The 10,003-nt window shown below is 34.3% G+C and overlaps 1 protein-coding gene across 1 annotated transcript; it reads left to right on the top strand.

The window, feature by feature from the left end:
* Positions 1–6,768: 6,768 nt before the first annotated feature.
* Positions 6,769–9,763, top strand: LOC108993719 (ras-related protein RABA1f-like). The gene is made up of 2 exons (XM_018968726.2): positions 6,769–7,370; positions 9,018–9,763. The coding sequence occupies exons 1-2, from the start codon at positions 7,150–7,152 to the stop codon at positions 9,454–9,456; spliced, it is 660 nt and encodes a 219-aa protein (XP_018824271.1). The 5' UTR covers positions 6,769–7,149; the 3' UTR covers positions 9,457–9,763.
* The last annotated feature ends 240 nt before the right edge of the window (positions 9,764–10,003 follow it).

The raw sequence follows: 10,003 nt of genomic DNA, 5'->3' as shown, positions 1-10,003 counted from the left end.
ATGCCCCTAGTGAATTCCAAAACATCATGAATGACATCTTTAACTCATTCGCCCATTTCACTATTGTCTATATTGATGATATACTCATATTCTCCAAGTCTATTGATGAACACTGGAAACATTTGAATTCGTTTCTAGATATCATTAGACTAAATGATATTGTTGTTTCAGCTAGGAAAATCAAATTGTTTTAGACCAAGATTAGATTCATTGGTTATGACATCTCTGAAAGCAAGATCAGACCCATTAATTGGGCCATTGAATTTATTGACAAATTCTCAAATGTCATTCTTGACAAAAATCAGTTACAAAGGTTTCTTGGTTCTCTTAAATATGTTGCTGAATTCTACCAAAATATGAGGAAACAATATCGTCCTTAATTTCAACGACTACAGAAAAATCATCCTGCTTGGTCAGAAGTTCACACTAACATTGTTAAACAACTCAAGGCACATGTCAAAACTCTTCCGTGCATTGGCATTCCCACTACTGATTCTTTTAAAATCGTTGAAACAGATGCCTCTAACATTAGTTATGGTGGCATTCTGAAATAAATTGTTTTGCCAGACTCTTCTGAACAAATAGTTCGCTTCCATTCTAGAGTCTGGAATCCTGCACAGAGTAATTATAGTACTATTAAGAAAGAAATCTTATCTATACTACTATATATCTCTAAATTTTAAAGTGATTTACTTAATAAGAAATTCTTATTAAGAATTGATTGCAAAAGTGCTAAGTATGTATTAGAAAAAGATGTTGAAAATATTGCATCAAAACATATTTTTGCACGATGGCAAGCTATTTTAAGTATTTTTATTTTATTTTGATATTTATATATTAAAGGACCCAATAATTTTATCCCTGATTTTCTTACTCGTGAATTCTTGCAGACACCCAACCATGAGTAAGAAAAAAGGAAAAGAAAAGCAAACAACTGCTCCAACCCCCATTCCTAATAGAAAACTCATCAAGAATGAACATGTTTCACCTGTTGAAACTGACAATAGGTTTACTACCCTTGGCAAAATAATTCAACCTGCTTCTTTTGCTTCAACTGTTTCAACTCCATATGATCCATATGCCAAAGCCATTGCTTCATAACCTACTACTCAGTATTTGCTTCCAAAATCCAAAACTGAGTATATCAGAAAACTCTATCATTTCAAATTGTTTTACATAGAACCTAACCGGTCTGTGTACATAGATCCTTTCAAAATTTTTTAATCTTATTTTCCCCTGGCTTTTACTGGATTCCAAAGAATTCTACAAAAACACTCCAATTTTACTCCAGTGTTTTAGTCTAGACTGATTCCATTGTCATAAAGCCTATTTATGACAAGATTGATAAATCAAAATTGATATACCATGGTGCTTATATTCTTCGAGTCATCACAGAATAAGAATAGGGCACCAACCCCTTTACTTCAAAAAGACTCGCTGATTCTGATATCTCTTATAATTATTATCACTACATTGATGCTTGATCCAGATTCATGCTATTCCAGGTACCTGATATGAATCATTCATAATTTTTTAATTTTGATAAAAATTTTAAAGGAAAACTCTCCCTTTGGTTTCTCAAATGGTGGGACCAATTTGGCCATATTCCTGAAAACTTCCCTGATATGCTCTTACGAGCATTCAAGTGCTTCACCAATGCTGTTGTCTCAAAATTGACAGACATATGGCTAAGTTTCCTTACTGCCTCCATTTATGCAAATGGTATAAAATCCCTTGGATTATGAAATATAATTATAAAAGGAATGATGATATTCTGGTTCGATACTGTTTTACAAAATGGTGGTATAGGTTCCCCTATACCCAAGATATTATTGACTATGTGATAAGGGACTTCCTGCAGACTGCCCTAGATTTATCCAGCAATCACTATGGTTCTTTGATTTTAACTGGATATCCTCAAATCCAGGCCCATGCTTCACCATCTGCCTCACAAAAGGGAAATGCAACTGTTTCCTCTAAGAATAATAAATCTTCAAAGACTAAAAAGAAAAGTGATACTCTGGATAGTCTTACTAAAAAGGATTTAGTTCACTTGTTAATGAAGTCTTTGGAAAAAGATAACTCTGAAGAAGAAAAATCAGAAGCATCATCCGAAGCTTCAGTAACTGATCCCTACAACAATATTTTCAAACATGATTATGAAGATACTCCAAAGTTATCCGATGATGAATGATCCACTAACACTATAAGACAAAAAGAAGATTGTCGTCTCTCAGACTGACTAATACCCTCTGTCAAAGATGACCATTGCTTTATGTCAAAAGAGATGCTCACGCAAGACACGATGAGAAAGCAATATGAAGACATCATGATTTTACTTTCACATGAATGAACAGTCCCAATTACTATTCACTCACGGGCTCTAGTATACTATTTCAATTATTGTAAAAGGCGACCCCTTCATCCATAAAAGGGGCACCTTTGGTTCAAGGAAGGCAGACGGAGACGTTTGGATTTGAAGATGACTTGAGATGACTTTAGATGAGCTGAGATGAGTTGAGATGTATTGTGAATAGTAATGAGATGAGTTTTGAATGGTAGTGAGATTTGTGAGTTAAAGTTGCTGAATAGTAATGAATAGTAGTGAGATGAGTTGAGATGAGTTGAGATGAGCTGAGATGACTTGCGAATCCAAACGCCTCCTTAATTCTTCTCATTCTTTCAGAATTCACATTCCTTCTCTTCTTCCACATACCCCTCTCCACCTGTTTTTCTGTAAGTTTAAATTGTAATTTAACTAAGCTTATATTTCAATGCAAATTGTTATTTTTGCATATATTTATTTTCTGAATTTCACATACATGCATATATGGTCAGTTCTACTGCCTGCTCTTATTAACTGTGCATATATATATATATATATATATAGGATAATTCTATATACAATCCTGAGGGGGCTACCATTATTTTTTTTAATGGTAGCCCCAACTTTTTTTCAAAGAGAGTTCGTAAGAACTATATATTTCAAAACTATAAATATTATTTTTCATATATATATATAACAATTGGACCAGCACTTTTTGGATAGAACCAAGGCTCATGTAGCATAAGAAGCTTAAAGATATCTTGGAGAGGATATTTTGGGATGTGATGAATAATTAGGGATCGTTTGGATACAGAAATTATTTCATCTCATTTTATTATTATAATTTTTTCAAGTTTTTACATAAAATATAATAAATAATTCAACTTTTTCAAATATCAAAATAATAATAATATTAAAAAATAATATTTTAACAATATTTTATTCAATTAATTTAAAATCATCTTATCTCATTGTCCAAACGAGACCCTTGGCTGCTTTGGGACACAAGATAAAACATGAAATTCTCATCTTATTTTATCTCATCATTATAATTTTTTAATTTTTTATATAAAATATAATAAATAATTCAAATTTTTTAAATCTTAAAATATAATATTTTAAATTTTTAAACAAAATACAAAATTTTTATCTCATTATTATGTCTTCTTTTCTCTATTTCAATTTATTATAATTACGTGAAGTGATTGGAAAGCACATCTGGGCGTAAAAGGCTGACTTTTGGTGTACTTGTCAAAGTTTCTGATATTTTAACTTGTTTATGTGGCGTTCTTTCTGGCATTCTAGATTTTCCAATTTGATTCAACGAAGAGTTCACGGCGCCCCCCATCCACTCTTTGAATTCATCAACGGCTAGATTGGCCCGTTGAAGTGGTCATTTGCCTTTATAAATGCACTTCATGTTGTCAAATGACAACCTTATAAAATGATAATGACAGGCAAATGGTATGACCGTTGAAAACTTAACATCATTCTCCTTTGCCTGCATATGTAAATTTTCCTTGGGAATTATAAAAGGAGAAATAAAAAAAAAAAATCAAAAGAAAAGTACTTTATGAACAGAAACATCTTTAAAAATTAATGCTATTCGGTACGATACATTAAATTATAAAATATTTTTTTAATTATGATATAGATTCAACCTATCATATTAAGTTATATTAGTTTATATATATATATATTTCATAAAAAGAAATAATAAATATAGTTTTGAGTGTGTAAGTGTCGTACAATTATTTTAAAAAATAAATAAATACGAGGCTCCCACATAAAATAAAAATTAATTTTTTTAATAATAGACTCTACATTTTTTCAAAACGACTGTACGGTACTTGCACACTTTATAACTGTATGTAATATTATTCAAATTTTTAATTTTTAAAAGGAAAACAGCTAGATTCAAAACAAGCATAACCATATTAGATATTATATATTACATGATGATATTACATATTATACCGAATCAAGTCAGAAGATGGTGATTATTTCCTGTAGCCATGGCATACTCTGGATAGATAATGCCAATATAAAGGAATATGACGATACAACTACGCTTATAGAAAATTGAAGTGCTCAAATTCCATTGAGCAAAGAATATCGATTATGGTTGATTAATATATATGGGCAGGAAAATTGCGGTCAAAAGAAAATTAGTAAAATACTATATAGAATAGCAGGAGCTTGAGGTGAAAGAGGGGGTGTGCTTGCCTTAGTCGCGAGCATTTTTACTCCCTTGGTGCTCACATGTAGGGCTGGGCTCCGACTCCGACGGAGTCGGAGTGTTCATTTCCGACCTCCGACTCCGACAAGATTCGGACCAAATTGGAGCTCCGACTCCGACTCCGAACTGGAGTCGGAGTCCGACTCCGATCGGAGGTCGGAGCTCCGACATCCTATCGGAGCTCCGACCTCCTATAGGAGCTTCGACATAAGATCGGAGCTCGACGTGCGCTCGACGTGGCGCTCGAGCGGAACTCTTTCAGAGAGGTTCGCTCGACTTCCGCTCGACCTGTCGCTCGAGCAGAGAACTCTTCCAGAGAGGTTCGCTCGACTTCCGCTCGACATGTCGCTCGAGCCAATGTTCAATACAACGTGTGCTCGACTTGCGCTCGACACCTCGCTCGAGCGCAAGTGTTCAGTAAAAAAAATGTTCGGAGTCAGAATCGGAGCTTCTTGGAGCTCCGATTCCGACTCCGACTCCGAATAGATATTCGGAGCTACTCCGAATTCCGATGACTCCGACGAAGTCAGAGTCGGAGTCGGAGCGGAAGTCGGACGGAGTCAGAATTTTCGAAATTTTGCACACCCCTACTCACATGTGTGACAAGCATTTTTTCTTTTTGGGGGTGCTCGCTTGGGAAAGAGCATAGTTAATCTCATGATGCTCGCTTAGGGCACTCTAATTGGATTAGTCAAAGTTAAAAGATAATTATGATAAATGTAAAAGAAATTTAACTTTTGACTATTCCATTCACATAAATCTCCACATTGGAATAGTTATTTTTTCATTATATAATAATAAAATAATATAAGATGAATTTGGTTTTGATTATTCACATCAAATCTCTACATTAGATTATAAATTTATTCATTATATAGTAATGAATAATTAATAATTTCAAAAATATTTAATTTTTTTAATTATTAATTTATTTAATTTTATCATATTTTACTATTCTACTTATTATATGTTAATTAATAATCATGTTCTTATTAAATTAATATATCACTAAGTCAAATTAATATATTAATTGTGATAAAATATGTGATAGAAAGAAATTGAGGGAGAAATAATTAATAAAATATGTATTTGATGTATGTATAGTAACCTTCAAATTTGGAAAAACTTTTGAAAGTCACTGTAGCTAAATTCCAAATATTTGGAATTTGATTAATCCAATGTGAGCATATTTTACTCTTTAATAGCTAAATACTTATTGAATTTAACTTTTAGCTAATCCAATGAAAGTGCTAGGGATGAACATTTTTGCTCTCCGAGGTAATTAGGTGACAAGCACATTTGCACTCCAGGGTCTTTACTATTGTTGTGCTGGCTGGGACGGTTAGAATTTTTGTTCTCCGTAGTACTCGCCTAGATGCAAAAGTGCTTGTCTTGATAGCAATCACTTTTGCTCTCCCTTGTGCCTGCTTAGATGTCAATCACTTTTATTCTCCATAATGCTCACCTGGATAGTGAACACTTTTATTCTCTATGGTACTCGCCACTTTGCCTTTCCACGATGCTCGCCGAGCTGGCGAGTTTCATGCTCATTTACATTGCTTTTTAAGTTAGTAAGTAATTTAGCTATCCCTAGTACTCACATGGGGTTGAGTACTTTGCCTTCCTATTATGATGAAGTGATCGGGGCAAGCATTTTTGGATTAAAAAACTATAGCAATGTTAGCATTGGATAGGACTTATTTATTATGAAAAGAAATGACAGAACATCCTATCATAAAGAGAGTCAACAATTTGGCATTCTGCTCATAATCATATGCAAGCTAGTCCGTTCCTTTTACATTGATGTTTGTTGATCATAATAGAGAAAGTAAAAAAGAATAATGCATTAACATAGTTTGCAAAGTTAGTAGATTTATGATAATGTTATTTTTCATTTTAATTAATTATTATTAACCATATATTGATATTGGTGTGATAAATTTTAACTGATTATTGATTTAAATGATTGATGTATAAAATTATTCAAAATATGCCACATCAACAAATACGATTAGAAAAAATCTACTCATCATCTATTTTCTCATCATTCGGTCATCATCTCATGATATGATATTATATGATTGAAGACTATTTATTATATTTCACTTATGAATCTATAATTTAATGTCACATCATGAAATGATGAAAAGATGATAAAAAAAGAGATGAATGATAAAATTTAAAACAAAGCATAATATTGCCTACTCCTATTCTTAGGGCTTTAATGTAAAGATTTCAAGTGGGTGAGAAGATTTTAAAATTGTGAGCAAAAGAAAAAGGAGGAGGGGATAGGAACATACGAAACAGATATCTCTGAAATTTCAAAAATTAAGCTTTTGAAGGCATTCAAAACAAATCATATCCAATTTATAGATTCAACCGTATTAACATTGTAGAATAGCTCTCCCTCTCTCTCTCTCTCTCTCTCTAAAGTGGGAAGAATTCCGAATTCAAAAACTGTTGTTTCCTGATCCCCGTATTTCCGCTTAATCCACATCCCAATTTTTCAAATCCTAAACCTCATCTCCCAGCTTCGAACTTCAAACAAAAACTCGGAGAAAAAAAAGAAGAAAAGAGACATATAATGGGGGCGTATAGAGCCGAGGACGACTACGACTACCTATTCAAGGTGGTGCTAATAGGTGACTCCGGCGTCGGCAAGTCCAATCTGCTTTCCAGGTTCACAAAGAACGAATTCAGCCTAGAGTCCAAGTCCACCATCGGCGTCGAATTTGCCACCAGAAGCATTCACGTAGATGACAAGGTCATCAAGGCCCAGATTTGGGACACAGCCGGCCAAGAGAGGTTAACCCCAATTTTCATTTACTGATTTTCTTTCCACGGGTTTTGGGTATTATTATTTGGATCTTGGATAATTTGCAATGAACGTGGGGCTTGGCGGTTCTTCGATGATTCGAAAATGGGTAATGTGTGAGAGATTATTTGGTAGCGAATGGTGTTTATAATTTTCATGGCTTCTGATTGTTTAAGCTCTTAGTTCGTCACGAATTGAGTAAAGGTTATCTATTAAGTTTTTATTTCCATTTCCTTTTCGATTCGTTTGCTAATTTGGATCTTCGATGCTGGTTTCGTTCAATCAGGAAAGATGAGTCCTTTTTGCATTTTGTAATGTTGTTTTAGGAAATGTGGGAAAGAATTTGGCCTTGTGTAAGAGATATACACAAAGGATCGTTATGCCCGTTTAGTGTTGGGGAAACTTTTTTGTTTTGTCAAAGGGATATAGACAATGGATCGTTATCAGCAGCTGCCTGTGCAGTGTCGGGATCACACATTCTAAAGCGAAGCGAATGTTAATTATACATTATAATTTTTCTTGGTTTGGATTTTTTAGGTTTATAGTTAGTCCTTGGTCTGCCTATGACCAAGGACTGAAGATCATCAGTATGCAAGATTTTATTTCATTTTTGTGAAAAATAATAAATTCATTAGGTGTAAGATGATTATGACATCAACACTTGACAAAAGGGGAGGTTTTTGAAGTAGGATAATTGACAACTACTTTCATGGTTGAATTGAACATCTATAGAGGTTTTCATAAGTAATACCCCAAGTTAGTGTGAGAGGTTGGTGAATGGAATCCCACTTGCTTAGGAGGACTAAGTTTTTGCCTTTTATATTGATTTCAAGGAGTTTCAATTTTAACATTGACTAGTACTTTTGTACTATAGCCAAGATGCGGCTTGGGTTTTCATTGGGTTTTTACTAATGATATCAGAGCCACTCAACCAGAAGTGTGGGACTTGAAGAATGGCTCGACGAAAGAGGGGGGAGGGGGAGATTGTAATACCCCAGGCCTAGGCCTAAGTATCATCCAGTTGTAATATTGACTAGTTCTTGAGTACAAGCCAAATGAAGTTTGTGTTTCCTTGGGTTGTTACAATGTTTTCTCGGTTGGTTTGGAGTTGGATCTATTCAACTATGTTGTGAATCAAGGGGGCAGGGATGGTTTAGAATGGAAACGAAATCTTTAATGGTTATGAGAGGCAATTTCAGACAAGTACGATCAGTTGATGAATTTTTTACAACAAAGACATAAAACTATAGACGAAGTTTTTATCTATTTATTTATATATATCGTTTGCTTCCAGAATTTTTGTGGGCAGTTGATCTCATCTAATTTTAAGCTGAATAGCTGTGAAGTGATTGTACTCGCCTGTTCTGTTTCTCATATGCTGTGCAGTGCCTATTTTTATTTATTTGACTCCGGAAACCCCCTATCTTTAGCAGTAATTTCTTCCAGCAACAAATTTTAAAGAAGGAAAGAAAGGCTTGGAGAAGAAAAGTGAAATTTTTTTTTTTTTTGTATGTCAATTTCATAAGTTATTTTACTCACTGAGTATGGACCTTCTCTTCCTCTACTTTATGAGGGAATCACTTGTTTTTACTTTTTTAGAAAAGAACTTTTCTCATTGGATATTCTTTTTGCCACAGATACCGTGCAATCACAAGTGCGTACTATCGCGGAGCTGTTGGTGCATTGCTTGTCTATGATGTCACGAGACATGTCACTTTTGAGAACGTGGAGAGGTGGTTAAAGGAGCTTCGTGATCACACTGATTCCAACATTGTGATTATGCTTGTAGGAAATAAGGCAGATTTACGTCACTTGCGTGCTGTTTCAACCGAGGATGCTACAGCATTTGCCGAGAGAGAGAATACATTTTTTATGGAAACCTCTGCCCTGGAATCATTGAATGTGGAAAATGCCTTCACTGAAGTGCTCACTCAGATATATCGTGTAGTCAGCAGGAAGGCTCTCGACATTGGGGATGACCCAACAGCCTTGCCCAAAGGACAGACTATTAATGTGGGCGCTAAAGATGATGTATCAGCTGTGAAAAATGCTGGATGTTGTTCTTCAATGCCTTGAGAAATCTTGCAAATCCTGGTGGTATAAAATAGTTTCTTCTGTTTCTAAAATTTTATATTTCTATGTGGCTTAGAACATGTATGTCTTCATTACATATTGGATTGAGGTCACATGGAATTCAGTTATTTTCTCTTTCCGTATATTTTCCATTTCTCTTTTTCACCTTCAGTTGGAGTTGGAGTGTTATGATACGCATCTCATAGATTAGGATACAGTTGATTGCTCGATAATAGAATTTTGAGGTGTATTGAGATAATTATGTAATGTATTTGATTGATTGAATAGATATTAAGATTCTAGTTTGCTATGTCACGTTTGTTTTTTTCACTCAACTGGTTATATGCTTGCTTGATATTTGGATCCAAAAGCCTGGAAGTTTTCCCGTTTCCTTGAAAGTAGCGATTGTTACCCAATGGTGTGGCTTGGGGATGGGGACTAGATGAATATATGGATCTTTTGCTTTCTTCCTTTCTTTTTAAGTATTTTGAATCATTTAGGTTGGCACCATTAAATATAGGCAAATCCCAGGTAGTATACAAGAGAACGG

Source organism: Juglans regia, chromosome 1, assembly GCF_001411555.2.
Source record: "Juglans regia cultivar Chandler chromosome 1, Walnut 2.0, whole genome shotgun sequence".
NCBI lineage: Eukaryota > Viridiplantae > Streptophyta > Magnoliopsida > Fagales > Juglandaceae > Juglans > Juglans regia.
This window is presented reverse-complemented; position numbering and strand designations above follow the sequence as displayed.

What these genes read in the sequence shown, in the direction of transcription:
- LOC108993719 (XM_018968726.2), top strand. Translation starts at nt 7,150, where the DNA reads ATGGGGGCGTATAGAGCCGAGGACGACTACGACTACCTATTCAAGGTG. An exon ending in GACACAGCCGGCCAAGAGAG is followed by an intron (nt 7,371 to 9,017) that starts GTTAACCCCAAT and finishes TTTTTGCCACAG; the next exon opens with ATACCGTGCAATCACAAGTG.